Here is a 17,113-nt window from a genome sequence, read left to right as displayed (position 1 = left end):
ATGAATATAATAATACATTATCTATGCTCACACATAATTTAATTAACATTAACCTCTGTACAAAAGTATCTGAGGTTTTATCTTAAAAGCAAGCAGGAAGTGACTGCAGATGGGCACAGATGATCATTCTGGAGTAATGGGACTAAAACTGGATTGTGGCGATGGCTGCAAAACTGTAAACTGATTAAAGTATCGCTGAATTGTGCGCTTGCAGTGGGAGGACTTTGTGGTATGTAAGTTACACCGAAAGAAAGCCATTTTCAAAAATGCTATGTATTTCTAGCCATATATAAAAAGAACTCTAAAAAGGTCATAGTTTTTGATTCAGTAAACCTACTACTGGGAATTTATCCTAAAGAATAAAAGCTACCTCTCCCCTCTTCCTTTCCCCTAAAGAATTAAAAACAGTGTAGAAGACGGCACACGAGAAGCTAAGGATGTGGACCACGAGGCCTCCTGCTTCTCCACAGAAAGCCCAGCTGTTTTTGGAACACGTGACGATGCAGCAGCCCTTGTCTGCAAAGCGTCAGGCACATCTGCAGTGAGCCTGAGTCTCGCAGGTCCTGCTCTACTACTGACTCAAGCCAAACACGGATCAGGAATATCAGTGCTTTTACTTTGCTTCCCCAAACAAGGGTTTTTTCATGTGTGTGAGTACAGAAACCTTTGCTTAGAATTTGGAACTACAATTAAGGTAAGACTACAGAGAGGCTCTAAAGCAGGGGTGCCATACTCTGCCCTACACTTGTTCTTTTAAAATTAAATTTTATCATAACAACAGCCGAGAAGGGCCACTGCCTCTCACTGCTGCCAGGACAACCCAGTGGTCCCCACCAACTCAGAAGGACAGTGGCAGGAAGCCGAGTGTCCTGGCCCCCCCATCCCTGCCCGCCCATACCCACCGTAGGGTGTGGCGGCGCTGCTGTCGCCCCCGCCACCCACTGCCTGCTGCTGCCCCTGCGGCGCCGGCTGCTCGCGGCAGACGTAGAGGGTCAGGCGGGGCCGCACCGACCTGCAACCAGAAGACAGCGCTTGTGAGCCGGCAGGAGGGCTGCACGCGCAAGCGACAGCTACAAGAATCTAGGGTCTATTTCCTTAGGAGAACTTTACAACGTTACTTCATTATACGAAATAATTTACTAGGAAGAATATAAAAACACACACCTCACACCAACTATCACAGGTTATCACAGGTGGTCTAATCTGATGATCCAGACTCTAAACCATTGAGATGGTCGGTCAGATGCTGGTAAATTTAAGTTTCAAGATTATGTCAGCAATGTAACATCAGTAAAATTCAGTTTAATGGAATTCTCACACCACAAGTCTAGAAATACCAACGATAGTAAATGGATCTTAAAAGCCAGCACAGTTTACAGTTCTATCATTTTAATTCACAATTAGAAGTTTACATTTTTAATAACTGTTTAGTAGTGTCACATGACCTTGAAAACCATAGATTCTGTATAGCTCACCTAAATGAGAAGTTTGTTTTCTTGGCAACAAACCCAGTCGTCTTCCAGACCACAGTCCTGCCCATGTGCATTTCTAGTCTTACAGTCTACCTCTGCCCTCAGTGCCTGCATCATATCTGGGCCTGCCTGAAGGTGTACACAAAACAGTCTCCTCGTGAGCACGGCGGGCCAGCGGCCACAGCGCAAGGGCACACGCCGACGTGGCGTGGACACATCCTGCCCGCAGTCCCCACGCGAACAAGGGCACATTCTTATTTCAAGCAGAACAGTTCCTTTTAAACACGGTATTTTACCTTGACTTCAGTGAATTATAGAGCCGAATTCCATCGGCTGCACCACAAATTTGTACTAGATCTTCCTTTGTCAGTTTTAACAAGTCGGCACCTGGAGAAGAGCAAAAAGAATCTTCTCAAGGAAATGGGAGAAGAACCAGCAGTACAGGCTACTCTGCAGCATCTGTCTTCACAGTTTAACGTCCTTCGAAGCCATCGCCAGGTCTCCTGTGTATACACATACACATGAACAACACACACACACATACCTGTCCCTCACAGCCAAAGAGAATGCTGGCTCTCCATGTTCTCTATCAAGAAGGAACTCAGAAGCCCAGAGGCTGGAAAATCAGAGCAATGAGCCAAGAGCAAAGGGCCGACAGGAATGTCTCTTCCCAATACAGGATTTCAGTGCCTGCCTTATTCTGGCTGGGTGGAGCTCGTGAAGATGATCATGATTCTGACCCCAGACAGTTCACCTTGAGATGACCCAGACCAATCTTTAATTTACATAAGGAAGAAATGGAAGTCAGAGTTTGGGGGACCTGCCCAAAGGCACACAAGTTGGCAGCAGAGCTAGGACTAGGTCTCTTTTTTATTTAGTTATTTATTATTTTTGCGATACACGCGCCTCTCACTGTTGTGGCCTCTCCCGTTGCGGAGCACAGGCTCAGGACGCGCAGGCTTAGCGGCCGTGGCTCACCAGCCATGGCTCACCAGCCCAGCCGCTCCGCGGCATGTGGGAATCTTCCCGGACCGGGGCACGAACCCATGTCCCCTGCATCGGCAGGCGGACTCCCAATCACTGCACCACCAGGGAAGCCCCAGGACTAGGTCTCTTTATACTGTAACATGCTACATACAGTGCAACATTCTATAACAAACAACTCCATCACAGCAGCCAGTTTTAATACAAAAGCATGACAGAGAATTGCATATTATACTTAAGGTTTCCCCCATAAGTATTTGGTGTGTAAGTGACATGGTATCTAGCATTTGCTTTAAAGTAGGACAGAAAGGGAAGGTGGGGGGAGTGGGAGAAAATGACACTGATCTAGGCTGGACGTCTCTGGAGCTGGGTGTGGTGACACAGGAGCTCATCAGACTCTTTCTTCTATGTTTTACGTTTGAGTGTGTCTACAATCTTTTGTTTTACCTTTTATTGACGCTCAGATGTAGTTTATTGGGAGAATGAAGATGCCCTCTGGGATTAAAGCATGACCTCCATATGATAAATATCCACTTACATATGTAACGAGATTAATGGAGTTATCTACTTTTGAGGGCTTGAATGTTAAGAGCCTAATCATCTTCTAGTTTGTAAAAGGACAAAGACCAGAGAAGCACATCTCCCATGAGGCACGAGCATTGTTGGAGCTGTTTATGGAGTCAGGTAAGCAGAGACAGACGCTGTCATCTCTACCAGGGGGCTTTCCATACACACCTCTGCCAACAGGGCTCCCAGGAGCGACCAGAGACGTGTGTGCCCATCCTTCACCCACACACAGAGCTGGACAGACACTGCACAGCCCTCTCCAAAACATGACTGCCTAACACGCTAAGAGAAAGAAGCCTCCCTCTCCTCGCCTTTCTACTGTTGGGAAGCTCACAGGGGAAGGAAAAGGCAGGAGGCCAAGCCACCGCGATCACCACTCAGAACTATAACACGCATCGTCTGACAGAACAGGAACCTGGGCCCTCGTGGCAGAGCCTTCCGACTGTGCAGTGCTCTCCCTGTCTCCCCTGTGAGCATCCAAGATGCGCCCCACATCCCGCAACACGCTGAAATTTTTAAATGAGTTTTTCACAGATAAAAGGCTTACTTAATCATAAAAATGTGCATCCCAGCTAGCCAACGACTTTCACCCAGCACTTTAATTTTAAAGAGACAAAGCGCTACCTGGGGAATGACTAACCATGACACAAGCACAGAAATAAAGGGCTGATGTAATAGAAAACCACGTTCTTTGTGAAACCAGGCTTTCCTCTAGGCCAGCTGTGTGCACACATGTTCTCTCCTCTTAAAAGGCTCGAGCTGCATTTGGATGGTCCCCCAACACCATGGGCTAAGGAGAGCCAGCTGCTACTTCACCGTGGCCCAGGAGGAGTTTGGCCAGGACATGTTACTAAGTGTTCTGTCGGGAAAGGGTCCCAGGGCCAAATATGTTTAGAAAATGCTGCCCCTGCCCCAGCTGGCGTTATCTATTACTGTCCCTCCAAACAGGCTTCTTATAGCACCAGCTGAAGCAGCACCGCCCGGTCCTTTCTGAAATTACATCTAAATACTCCCGTAGCTTACTAGGCAAGAAAAAAACTTAAGTCTATAAAAACCATATATGAGTACATTCATACCCTCTAATGCTACATAGCAATAAAGAGGAACAAACTATTGATACAACATCTTGGATGGAAGTAAGGGCCTTGTGCTGAGAGAAAAAAAGGTAACATACTGTATGATTCCATTTATGTAACATTTTCGAAATGACAAAATCATGGAGACAGAAAATACATTAATGGTCGCTAGGTATTAGGGATCGTGGGGGAGGGGTAATTAGGGAGATCCCTGTGGTGATGGCAAGATTCTGCATCCTAACTTCGGTGGTGGTGGGCATACAATCTATACATGTGATAAAATGACACATAACTATATACACACATAGCACCAATGTCAATTTCCTGGTTTTGATACTGTACTATGTAAGTATGTGAGAAACTGAGTGAAGGGTACACTGGAACATATCTGTGTTATTTTTGCAACTTACTGCAAAGCAAAAATTATTTCAAATAAAAAGTTAATAAAATCAAAAAAATTGCATATATCTATATACACGTATACAAAAATGAGGGCATGTAAACCTGGTGAAACAGCATCGAGTTCCTGTTCTGATCCTGCACCATAGGTCTGCAAGACACTACCACTGGGGACACTGGGCAGCTCCCTGTACAGGTACACAGGAGCTCCCTGTACAGGTTTGGGCAACTTCTTACAAATCTACATACGGTTACTTCCCCAAAATTTAATTACAGCTAATAAAAGTACAAAAACAAACGTGTGCGTGTGCACACACAAACACAAACATACCTAAAAAATTGGAGAACAGTCTTGTGTAGGAAGAGAATCTGTTTTTGAGCAGCCATTGTTGTGTTTCCTGGATCGTGGCTGAAGGCTGAAGTTGCTATTAACAAAGAAAATGAACACAAACAGAAGAAACTATTAAGGCTTACAAAAAATAATCCAAGTCACTGGCATGTTATAAAGAACATTTAAACAAAACACAGAAATCCTCCAGGTTTAAAGTTTAAAACACCCACGAAGAGCACAGGTGTGATTATTCAGTGACCCAAACAATGACTCAAACCCCTGTCAGAGGCTTCAAAATGCAGGACCCTGAAAGCATGATAGTTCAGGGTAAAGATACTTACTTCACTAGAGGCCTGTGAAACTCCATCTCCTTGATGATTTGGGGAAGAAGAATTGCTGGGGAGAAGGAAGGGGGGAAGGAAGAAAAGAATGATTATTATGATATATATTTTTTAATCAAGACATTAAAGGCTATTAAACTAGGTGAATTTAAAATAATACTGTGGGACAGGGCAATGTAACTATGCAAAAAGAGTGCACAACTGGTCAAGGAGTCAATATGTTGATAAGATTAAGACACAGAAGGGAATTCCCTGGCGTTCCAGTGGTTAGGACTTGGCGCTTTCACTGACATGGCCCAGGTTCAACCCCTGGTTGTGGAACTGAGATCCCTCACAAGCTGCGCAGTGCGACCAAAAAAAAAACAAACAAACAAAAAAGTTAAGACACAGAGGACGGTTTAATTTGTGCCTTCTCCTCCTACATCTGTTCTAGTAAAAAAAGTCACGTTTCATGACACAAAAGGGCTCCAATGATTTCCAGGGGTGCCAGGAAAATGACAGATACTCATTCATTTTAGTTAGGAAAAAAGTTTGAGAATCAAATAAGATAAACAGTTGAAAATAACTGCAAAAAAATCTGATTATGAGCTATAAGAAATGATATAGTAAACCTAAGCCAAAATAAAAATAATATCCCTTTAATGAATATATTTATCCATGATTAAACAGGGTGAAATTCAAGAGAACAAAAGAAACTTGTGCCACTAACCCTGTGTTTCCAGGGGAAAATGAGGACAGCTGCTCAGGGAGTGCATCCACCTTTCTGGTCCCTTCTTAGCACCTGTACCCCAGTTACTTAGGTTTACCATGTTGATTGTTTACTGTCCTCTGCCCACTAGAACTTGAGCTCCTTCAGACAGGGCTTTCTCTCACTCACATCACAGTACCCGGAACAGTGCTGGGCACCGTGGGCTCTCGGGAAATATCTAGTGAGCCTGTGTGTACACGAATTCACAGCTCCTCTCTGAAACTGTTGTCATTTTCTAGGATTATTCAGTCCCCTGCATGGTGACATGCTGGTCCCAGAGTCCAGGAGTGTCCCCCTACCCTGAAGCACAATAACCTACATGGAAACAAGCTGCCTCTTGGTCTATCCATCGCCTCTGGGAAAAGGCATGTTCTCCTTTGTTTTCTCACCAGACCCTGCTACAGACTGAATGTTTGTGTCCCCTCAAAAACCACAGGTGGAAACCTTACCCCCAACGTGCTGGACAGTATTAGGAGGTGGAGCCTTTGGGAAGTAATGAGCATTAGAAGAAGCTGTGAGGACGGAGCCCCAGGAATGGGATCAGTGACTTCGTTAAGAGTCGTAAGAGTCTGCCTCCTCCCCTCTGCTCTCCGCTGGGTGAGCACACAGGCTGGTAGCCTGCACCCGGAGAGAGTCCTCACCAGAACCCGTTCCGGCCAGCGTCCAGCCCCTGGACACGCAGCCCCCAGGCTGGGAGAAATGAATTTCTATTGTTTATAAGCCACTCAGTCCCTGGTGTTTGTTATAGCAGCCCGAGCTGGCGTGACCAGAGTACAAAAATGAGAACCCTTTCCTTTTTTTCTTTCTTTTCCCCGCACCCCGTGGCTTGCGGGATCTTAGTTCCCCGACCAGGGACTGAACTGGGCCACAGCAGTGAAGGCACTGAGTCCTAACCACTGGACCACCAGGGAATTCCCTCCTTTATGGTCTTAACTTTCATAATTTTACTTCCCAGCAAGAAATGTCATTAACAGCGGGGACCTTCTGATCTGACTACTCAGCAGGAGCTCCTGAGCAAAGCCCCAGGAAGGACAATCTCCCCGGGGCATTGCTGACCAGCAGCTAATAGTCAAGGCCAGAAACTAGGATGAACAGAGCCCACCATTCCCATTTCTAAAACCAGAGCAAGTCTTTAAAATGGAAAGTCCTTCCTTTAAGTTTTAAAGACTTAATTAAAAAAAAAAAATTAGTGTCTTTGGGAGGGAGAAGAAATAGGGTAGAAAATGATCTTTGTTCGACATGGTGAGCATTGAAGTGTACTTTACCATAAACTCAATTGTAACATATTCAAGTCACAGTTTCACCTTAATAACTCACTGTCCTTTTCTCTATCCATGAAGCCCATTAATGCTGATTTTATCTCACAAAGAATACACCTTGAAAATGCAACCTTTTCTATAATTTCCACAGTTGTGAGTGTGTGAGGCACAAGGGGGCTAGGAGCAAAAAGGCGGGAAGGTGAAGAAAAGACAGTTTTGCCCTGCAGCAGGCTATTTCTAATTACCACATACCCCAGATACACACACAAAGAGGCTGCGTAACTTGACAGGAAGGGACATAAAGGAGCACGGGCACTCGTCACGCACACCGGCTACCTGTCCGGGACGCTGCAAGCGCTCTGCTGCGGGGCCGTGAAGGTGGGCGCCGTGGAAGGGCTGCTATTCACATAGGCGGTGGGGGTGTCGGGCCATGGAGAGCACTGCGGACAGAAACAGAAATAAATTAATGGTTCGCTTCTAAAGTACATGGGAGTAATAGCCTTGTAATTCACTCTCTAGTCTGGCCAAATGCAAGATCGTGAAACACAAGACACCTAACATTCATCAAGCAACCTCACAGAAACGCATCAAACTGACTGGTGTGTGGCAGGGAAAATGTTACCTGCTGTGCGTGTCTAGACACTGATTACTCTCAGAGAGGACCTGAGGTGACGACAGCAGCAAACATTTCTAAAGGTGTTTTAAATGTGTGCTTAAGTACAATGTGCTTTCAAGAACTTTCACCTCCCTCTTCATCCATTCCCCAGTAGGTACCTATCGAGGTTTAAAGAACAGCAGAGGCAAGAAAGGATTCAGAAGCAACGTTTGACATCGTGTGGTGACAAGGACAGTAGATCTGTCCCACCTAGTGCTCTTTCCACCCTCTTCCCCAAGGAGCAGCCTCACCGGTACCCATGTACTTCCCCGATCTCTCTAAGGTTCATGATCATCTCCAAGTAAGATGAGACAGGCCCAACATCAAAATACATCAACTGTGGATGGTACTGCCTGTAGCCATCTACCTACCTACCTACGTTTATTGTTTATACTTTCTAGAAGGAGCAGGGTGGACTTAAATATTTTTCAGCCCTTGGCACAATTCTGACCAAAAATAGAGCCAAGATACAAAGACACACTAACTATTCCAATTAGGAATACTGAAAAAGCTAAAGTCAAAACATGCTGAATAGGCCAGGGTGGCCTCAAGTGCTGAGGATGGAGGGAATTCATCTCACTCCACGGTATTCTTTCTAAGGCTGAGAACGCCCTGGGTTTCAAAGGTCCCCTTTCATAAGCACTCTCCTCCCATTTCACACACAGACGGCATCCTGTCTCACCATGGCTGTGGGGTGTAAGGCTCTGCCAAAAGCCAAGTTAAAGACCATTCAGAGAAATCAGGGTAGACACTAAGAAAGTACACGACTCTAAAATTCTTCTCTACGTCAGGGGGTTTTCAATTCTTTGCTTTCAAAATAATTCAGGAGGACATCTTGTCAGCTGACAGACACTGAAATAATTTATTAGATCATACAAAGAGAGATCATTGGAATTTCTGGCAGGTATCGCAGAAGGAGTTCCAAGACCTGAATGACACTGCTGAAAGAAAAATAAATTTATCTAAACAAAGTTTCTCTTACCTATAAAAAATCTAGAATATAAGTATGTTCTACCCTGTCTCATCATTCAAAATGCATTTCCAATAACATTTCTATTTTTATAGTTAAAAATTATTCATCAAAATTTGTATGATTTGTTGTTTTGATAAACTGGTAAAAATAATAAGTTTTAAATTCCTCAACTGACTTAAGTCTTACATGGTCACAGGAAATTTTAAAAATTAAATTTCAAGTTATATTGTTTGTTGTAAAAAAGTAATTAAGGTGACCATTAAAAGATTTCCAGGCATGAAAGTATGTCCTATTTGGACAATATTATTTAAGGGGAGTGAAGGAGAAAACATGAGATGAAGAAGGAAGAGCAGAGTAAAATTTCAGACTTAACTAAAGTGATGGCTTCACCTTAAGTTGTAAATACAGATATTCAAGTATGTCAGAAAATTGTTTCCTTTGCAGCTATTTAAAAAAAATTTTTATTGCAGTACAGTTGCTTTACAATGTTTTGTTAGTTTCTACTGTACAGCAAAGTGAATCAGCTATATGTATACATATATCCCCCCCTTTTTTGAAATCCTTTGGAACTATTTAAATTTATGATGAAAACTTTCAGATGTCAACCTAAAAATGTGCAAGGAGTATATTCTTTTTCAAAATTCTTTTGAGTGAAGTTAAGACCACTAGTGTGAAGGACTCTGAGCTCAGAAACCAAGTCTCCCCAATGGTTACAGGAGCTTCAAACAGTGTGTCTGACACCCATCAACAGCATGGGTACAGGGCTTCCTTGGTGGCGCAGTGGTTAAGAACCCGCCTGCCAATGCAGGGGACATGGGTTCGAGCCCTGGCCCGGGAAGATCCCACATGCCGTGGAGCAACTAAGCCCGTGTGCCACAACTACTGAGCCTGTGCTCTAGAGCCCACAAGCCACGGCTGCTGAGCCCACGAGCCACAACTACTGAGGCCCACGCACCACAACAAGAGAAGCCACCGCAATGAGAAGCCCACACCACAACGAAGAGTAGCCCCCACTCGCCGCAACCAGAGAAAGCCCACGCGCAGCAACAAAGACCTGATGCAACCAAAAATAAATTAAAAAAAAAAAAAGCATGGGTACAAAGAAAATAAAACAAATCCCATCATCTCAACATTCTTTACAACTACCCATTAGGTATCCCCTCAGAAATGGGGAAAATGACTGCAGACTTAATGTTTCAACTATTATCAACTTTCAAAAAAGAAATCTAATTTGGCTGGAATGCATTGCTAAACCCTCTCTGCATGTTGTACCAATTTCACTATAAATGACATTTTACACAATGCCCATTCTTTTTAAACTAGGGTCTTTTGTTTTTCTTTCCAGTTTACAAAGTAGTACCTCCCCAGCTTATACAGTTTGAGGAACCCAAGATGCTGTGGGCCGCCTGGCAGGTCTCCTAACTTGCGGGTGTCACATGCTCATGGTCACCTCTACTACTTGGAAGATCTTCCCGCTACACCATTCTCCCCAGATACAAAGTATTACAACACGGCATAACACGCACATCAAAACCGTATAGACCTTTCAATATCATCAAGTCTCCCCAGATCTGCTTTGGTAATTATTGCCAGCTGTTTGAGGAAATAAAACCATCAAAAGCTCCAAGTGAGCATGGCAGGTGATACAGCAAAGACACCAAATTTACTGAAACTCCATAAACATACCTATTTCACTTTTACACATCTAGATTCTTCTAGCAGTAGAAAAGCAGGGCTGTTTGACATCTAAAACTTGCCCAATAAGTAGGAGACTCAATTCACAGAACACAGGAAAACTAGCATTCAATGAAAACTGGTCCTGTTAGGAGGCCTCTACTTTTAGAAATGATGGATTCCAAGTTCTTCAATGGCCAGGCCGGATGAAACACCAAGGCTCTCCCACCTGCTTTTTTCGTAAGTTTCTCTTACAGTCTTGACCCAGGAGAGTACAGGCATACCAAGGAATATTTTCAGTGTTTCTTCTACCTTGTCATTCTTCCCTATCTTTAAAAGTAAGCAATGGTACTGATTCATCAAGGCTCCAGCGATATCTGGCCTGGCCTTGTAGAGTCACAGCTTTGGTACACTATGAACAAAGTCCCTCCCCAGGCAGATTAGAAAATGAGGACTCACTGCAGACTGTAGACACTGGCAAGCCAGATTTGAACCGATGAAATACAGCTCAGATGCAAAGACCAACAGAGACACTAAGGGTTTGGTTGTGCTGTGGCTCTCGGGAACCTACAGTGCTGCCTCTATTCAGTGCAGGACCATCTCACACAGCGCCATGTAGCTTTGACAGGTAAGTCTGGATACCCTTTCAATTGAAAGCCAATTGTAACTATCAGAGAACTGTAAGAAATGCTGGCCTTCTTTTGTAGGTGCTTGGAGAAATATATAAAATGCTGCGGATTTTCTTTTTTAAGGGATTCATCTGTACCTTGCTTTTAATGAACAGGTTTCCAAGAAGACCTCTAACCACCCCTAGAAGTATCTTAACCAAACCAAATGCAGCCCTGGGGAAGCAAGCAATGCACACTTGGAAGATGTGAAATCCCAGGCCAGTGAACTGCTGACGTTTTGCATACTTTAGACTTGCATCTTCGGATGAGCTCTAGGCTATAACAGATTTCTTTAATTTACAAATTATCAGAACCATTCCTTTTAATTAGTTTATAACAAAAGGGGAAAAGTGATTTGAATTACCAGTGTCTCCCAAAAAAAGTTTACTAAGAACCATTTGTGTCTTCAGCTGGGAAATTAGGAGAATAAAAAGATAAAACTGGAGGGGCGGGCGTTCTGGGGAAGGAGCATACAGTTGTTCCATACAACTTTTGATTTGAATCAAAAAAGCCCACTTAAAGAAAATGCAACATGGTGTGCTCCCCTGCCCCTCAGAGAGGACATTTTCAGTTTTATTGCATATATTATTTAAATGCATATAGAAGCATTTAAAATATTTTCACTCAATGCTTTAATTTGGAAATAATGTTCCTGTGATAATGCCTGTGGCTTTCATAGTCTACAGATAATTACAGATACATGTGTAAGAGTGAAAACTCCATTTCTGGCACCTTGATAGTATAAACACTGCAATGATGAAACAGTAACCATTAATATGTATGATAAGTTATTTTTAAAAATTATTTAATGTTCTCTGTTTACATTTACTGCTGGTATATAGCTGATCTAAGTTTATATAACAAGATAACCCTTTGTCAACTGTTTGATGAAGAACTGTGTTATAAAATAAAGATCTGCTCTACTTAATAAGCTGGCAAAGTTCATATTCAACCAAAACCCCCCTGGACTACAGTGGGGAACCAGGGCTGAGTGTAGCAAGGTGTCCTATGCTGGCCTGAAGCATAAGGTCACAATGCAGGTGCCAAGAGGAAACACTAATGCAGTCAAGGATTGTTTTTCTACCAGTGCTGCCAATCAGGCTTTTAAAAGCAGACACATTCTTACGCTCCATGCAGGGAAATGGGACACAAAGTACTGCGTATGTTAACGTCAAGCTTGCTGCCATAATTTCTCCAAATATCTGTGACACTTTCTTATCAGTTACACACACGAAAAAGCAAAAACCTTTTTTAATTACACAAAAATAACTATTTTACTAAAGAAAGTATTTTCAATTAATTTCAGTGCTCGTAAAGCAAGTGTATGTGCAAAGGAGAGAGAGGGAGGGAGGAAAGGAAGGAGACAGGGAGGGAACACATTTTTGAGTGTCATTTGTTTTCTCTCCAAAACCACCCAATATGGTCAACTTTGTTTGAAAGTGTTAGATTTAGGAAATTTTCCTCAGTGAGGAACAAACAGAAAGCAGGAAGTCTAAACAAAAGCAAATTAAATCAAGACAAGGACATCAAAAACAAATTTGGCTTTACTTTTCAGTGGAAGTTGGTCCTATATCTAACACTGCACAAGGTTTCTTGCACAATGAAAAGAGAAGCAGAAGCCCTTACACTGCCTCGCTTTGCCAGAGAATCACCGTAGTCTGCTGGCAAAGTCCGCTTGCTGGACTTTTTCTGCTCATGTTCAACTGCATCTTCAATTATAGGCTCAAGCCTCATCTGGACAAACACCAAAGATTGGGATCAATGTCTTTTCATTATACAAAGAAAGATCTAATACCCTGTTTATGCCTCTGCCGTCCAATTAAACAAACGTATGACTAGCAGGATTCAAAGGTAAGGAAGATGCAAAACCCCAGCAGTGACAAACATCGGACATTCTGGGCCCCAACATAATTTCTATCAACTCCAAGGATTTTAAGGTCTGTTTCTGAGACCTGATTGGGATTTCAGCATCTTCGTCCACGATCCCACCCAGGAAACGAATCTATTAAAATCCCCAAATTTAAAGAGAATATCTTCCCCACAAATTTCACCAAGAACATTATGTCAATCTACCACCCAATCTTCCCAGACCCTTTGCAGCCAAACTCATCCTCAGAGGTGGTGCCAGAGTGCACAGCCCGGCTTCTCCTCAGAACCGGAATGGTGCCCGCATTACCTCTGTGAGGACCGTGGTGTCATAGGACGGCTGGTACTTCTCCTTCTCATGAGCGGTTCTCTTCTCCATCTTCTCTCGATCAGTTTTTTGTTTCCTATCTGCACCTTTCGGCTTAAAAACAAAGTAGACTTTTTCATCTATCAGGCTTCAGACAAACACCTTTACCAGCAACACTGGGCCTCACTTCCTCAAAGCCTAGTTTCCATCTCTTACCTTAAAAACTTTGATTTGGCAGCTAGCTGAGTGTAGATGATCTGTGTATTCTCCATTTTCATTCTGCTTAAAGGTGTCAACCTGGATCCTAAAAGGCACTCCCTTTTCACCTCCGTGCTTCCGGGGAGTAAATTCTGTGCTGATGCAGTGTACCTAGAAAATGAGTCAGGCTGAAATGGATTCAAAGTCTTGTCCACTGATTACCCTTCTACTTTGCTCCCTTTCAGATGTTGGGCCACAGGTATGAATTCAAGATCCTTTAAAAGGAACTCCCACCTATTACTCAGGTGTCTGTTGTGAATTTCTAACTGTTTTAAACATGTATGACTTTCCTTTCACAAATCCAGCTGAGCCCTCCTGAACTTTGTGGGAATGGGCTCTGCCCCATTCCAGTGCCCTCCTCGAAGGCAGGACTTGCTCCAATGATGAGCGCATCAGTACAGTAGCTTCCTGTGTCTGTCCCCTACTCCCACCCCAGACTGGACCCACGGTCCTCAGCCTTGCGTGGGGCTCAATCCACAGCAACCATCACCTCGTTACTCAGAGCCCCTGCTGTTTGCCCTCTACTGCCATCACCCCAACTCCAGCCAGCTAGTCACCTCACTGCTGTTCCTACGGTCATCAACTCGTGATCCTTCGCCTGGGGAGCTTCCACAGTCCACCAAGCCCACTCCTCACTCCACCTGCATCCATCTGAACTCTCCTGTCAACGCTTCACAGTTCACAGAGGATCCTGAGGGCAGTATTCATTTTCCCACCACTTCTGCCCACTCTTGCAACAACACCATGGTGACAGCTCCAAGGCATGGCACAGTGTCATTAACAAGACCTTGGTAATTTCTGACTGCTACACACCCCCTCTTCTAAGGACTCAAGGTTAAAACTGATTTCTGCACCAAGACTGTACACAGCCTGAGAGGTAAGGCCAGCTCTTCCATTGCTCTCATTCACCACATACCCAGTCACCCTGTCAGATGAACAATATGAGAAAATATTCAACTAATAGGAACCATGGCCCTACTGATTATTAGCTGATGGGTGATACTACTTGGAAGACCACGAAAATGCAAAATACTAAATTCTCTATAGTTCACACAAATCATAGCCTACTTCGGCCAGTCAGCAATTAACTGATTTTCCTTCTCTATATAAAGATTACCTACTCAGTAGTTTTCATTTCACCATTTACAAATTTGAACATACTGTTAGAATTACTGTTGATTTTATTTTATATATAATAATACCATATCTGTTTTTCAAAAACTAATCTCTTAGGACAGCAGTCCCCAACTTTTTTGGCCCCAGGGACTGGTTTCATAGAAGACAATTTTTCCATAGACTAGGGGTGGGGTGGGGATGGTTTTGGGATGATTCGAGCGCATTACATTTACTGTGCACTTTATTTCTATTGTTATTACATTGTAATATATAATGAAATAATTATACAACTCAGCATAATGCAAAATGAGTGGGAGCCCTGAGCTTGTTTTCACTTGCCACTCACTGAGAGGGTTTTGATATGAGTCTGCAAGCAATTGATTTATTATGGTCTCTGTGCAGTCAAACCTCTCTGCTAATGATAATCTGTATTTGCAGCCGCTCCCCAGCGCTAGCATCACAGCCTCAGCTCCACCTCAGGTCATCAGGCATTAGATTCTCATAAGGAGCACGTAACCTAGATCCCTTGCATGCGCAGTTCACAGTACGGTTCACATCCCTTGCATGCACAGTTCACAGTAGGGTTCATGATCCTTTGAGAATCTAATGCCGCCACTGATCTACAGGAGGCGGAGCTCAGGTGGTAATGTGGGTGACAGGGAGTGGCTGTAAATACAGATGAAACTTCGCTCGCTAGCCTGCCGCTCACCTCCTGCTGTGCAGCCCGGTTCCTAACAGGCCATGGACACTAACAGTCCGTGGCCCAGGGGTTGGGGACCCCTGTCTTAGGAGACACAAACTGAGTATTCATGGGTGAAATGAAATGCCTGGGTGCTGCTTTACAGTATTCCACCAATAACCAAAAAGGGGAAACTACTAATAACTGTCGAAGCCAGGAGATGGGCACAAGAGGATTCATTATTATTCTCTCACTTTTGTGGGGGATTGAAAATGTCAGTATTAAAATATTTTTAAATAAAGCTAGACAGAATCTTAAAACTACACTTTTTTCAATCATATCCTTTAAAACAGCAGGTTTTGTTCAAGAGAAATGCATCTTAAGAAGAATGGAAGTTTTGATTATTGTTACTACCAGTGGTAAAAGTGATATTTAAATAATGCTTTACATATTAAGATTGTCTTTATAGGTTAGTCCATAAATGATGAATTTAGTAGATTAACTCTAACTTAACAGAGTGTGTTGTGTGTGTGTGTATAAAAAACATTACAAGATAGTTTACAAATAAGTATTTAAAGAAAATGATATCACGTATCAAGAATTCAAGCTCACCCACAGCCTCCTGAATGACGCTAGTATAACTCTAATAATGTAAGAATCCAAACCTGAATGAAAGCAGATGTGCGTTTTGCAGGATCCCACAGAAATTCAACTGCATTTAACTGGCTTGGATTTGTCTTTGTGTCAATTATTCCCACAGACATTGGAATATCTGTATTTTAAAAAGAAGTGACACAGAAACAAAACTATGAATGATTAAAAGGTTACAATCTACTATGATTCTGTTCTAATGAAATTATTATACCTCCCTGCTGAACTTTTCCCTTCAATGTTCTCCATGGTCAATCATTTCAACATAAAAACCCACCTAATGTGTATCATACTTTCTCCCACCATGATTTCTATTTCATTTTATTAAGAATATGATGGATGATGCCAATCAAAAATGAAATAAATGGTTTAAAACTCATAAAATTCCTGGCTCAGTTTCGTTAAGCACCAAAAACAACTTCATTTTTAACTATAAAACTACTCAAATAGTATGGAGGTTCCTTAAAAAACTAAAAATAGAACTACCATATGAGCCAGCAATCCCACTACTGGGCATATATCCTGAGAAAACCATAATTCAAAAAGAGACGTGTGCCACAATGTTCACTGCAGCTCTATTTACAATAGTCAGGACATGGAAGCAACCTAAGTGTCTATCAACAGATGAATGGATAAAGAAGATGTGGTACATATATACAATGGAATATTACTCACCATAAAAAGAAACGAAATTGAGTCATTTGTAGTGAGAGGGATGGACCTAGAGTCTGTCATACAGAGTGAAGTTAAGTCAGAAAGAGAAAAACGAATACTGTAGGCTAACACATATATATGGAATCTAAAAAAAAAATGGTTCTGATGAACCCAGGGGCAGGACAGGAATAAAGACACAGACGTAGAGAAAGGACTTGAGGACACAGGGAGGGGGAAGGGTAAGCTGGGACAAAGTGAGAGAGTGGCATGGACATACATACACTACGTGTAAATGTAAAATAGATAGCTAGTGGGCAGCAGCTGCATGGCACAGGGAGATCAGCTCGGTGCTTTGTGCCCACCTAGAGGGGTGGAATAAGGAGAGTGGGAGGGAGATGCAAGAGGGAATGCATATGGGGATATATGTATGCATAC

The 17,113-nt window shown here is 43.0% G+C and overlaps 2 protein-coding genes across 11 annotated transcripts in view; one reads left to right on the top strand and one right to left on the bottom strand.

Moving 5' to 3' along the window:
* Positions 1–1,861, top strand: part of FBXL2 (F-box and leucine rich repeat protein 2) — an 87,118-nt gene extending 85,257 nt beyond the window's left edge. The window contains exon 16 of the transcript XR_004476765.2: positions 397–1,861. The gene's annotated coding sequence lies outside the window, so the exon portion shown is untranslated. The remainder of the gene's footprint in view (positions 1–396) is intronic.
* Positions 1–17,113, bottom strand: part of UBP1 (upstream binding protein 1) — a 70,471-nt gene that overhangs the window by 4,840 nt on the left and 48,518 nt on the right. For 4 of the 10 annotated variants that reach the window (XM_033405485.2, XM_033405486.2, XM_033405489.2 and 1 more), the window contains 9 exons: positions 16,039–16,145; positions 13,537–13,689; positions 13,324–13,434; positions 12,774–12,881; positions 7,514–7,617; positions 5,171–5,225; positions 4,830–4,923; positions 1,769–1,859; positions 903–1,012 (listed from right to left, as the gene is read on the bottom strand). In XM_033405485.2, the coding sequence (XP_033261376.1) occupies positions 903–1,012; positions 1,769–1,859; positions 4,830–4,923; positions 5,171–5,225; positions 7,514–7,617; positions 12,774–12,881; positions 13,324–13,434; positions 13,537–13,689; positions 16,039–16,145 (933 nt within the window). Of the gene's footprint in view, positions 1–902; positions 1,013–1,070; positions 1,247–1,475; positions 1,602–1,768; positions 1,860–4,829; positions 4,924–5,170; positions 5,226–7,513; positions 7,618–12,773; positions 12,882–13,323; positions 13,435–13,536; positions 13,690–16,038; positions 16,146–17,113 lie in introns of those variants that run through there. The other 6 variants (XM_033405487.2, XM_033405488.2, XR_004476763.2 and 3 more) reach the window with 5 other exon arrangements.

Source organism: Orcinus orca, chromosome 10 (genome assembly GCF_937001465.1).
Source record: "Orcinus orca chromosome 10, mOrcOrc1.1, whole genome shotgun sequence".
Taxonomy (NCBI): domain Eukaryota; kingdom Metazoa; phylum Chordata; class Mammalia; order Artiodactyla; family Delphinidae; genus Orcinus; species Orcinus orca.
The sequence above is the reverse complement of the archived record's forward strand: the minus strand, read 5'-3'. Positions and strand labels throughout refer to the sequence as shown.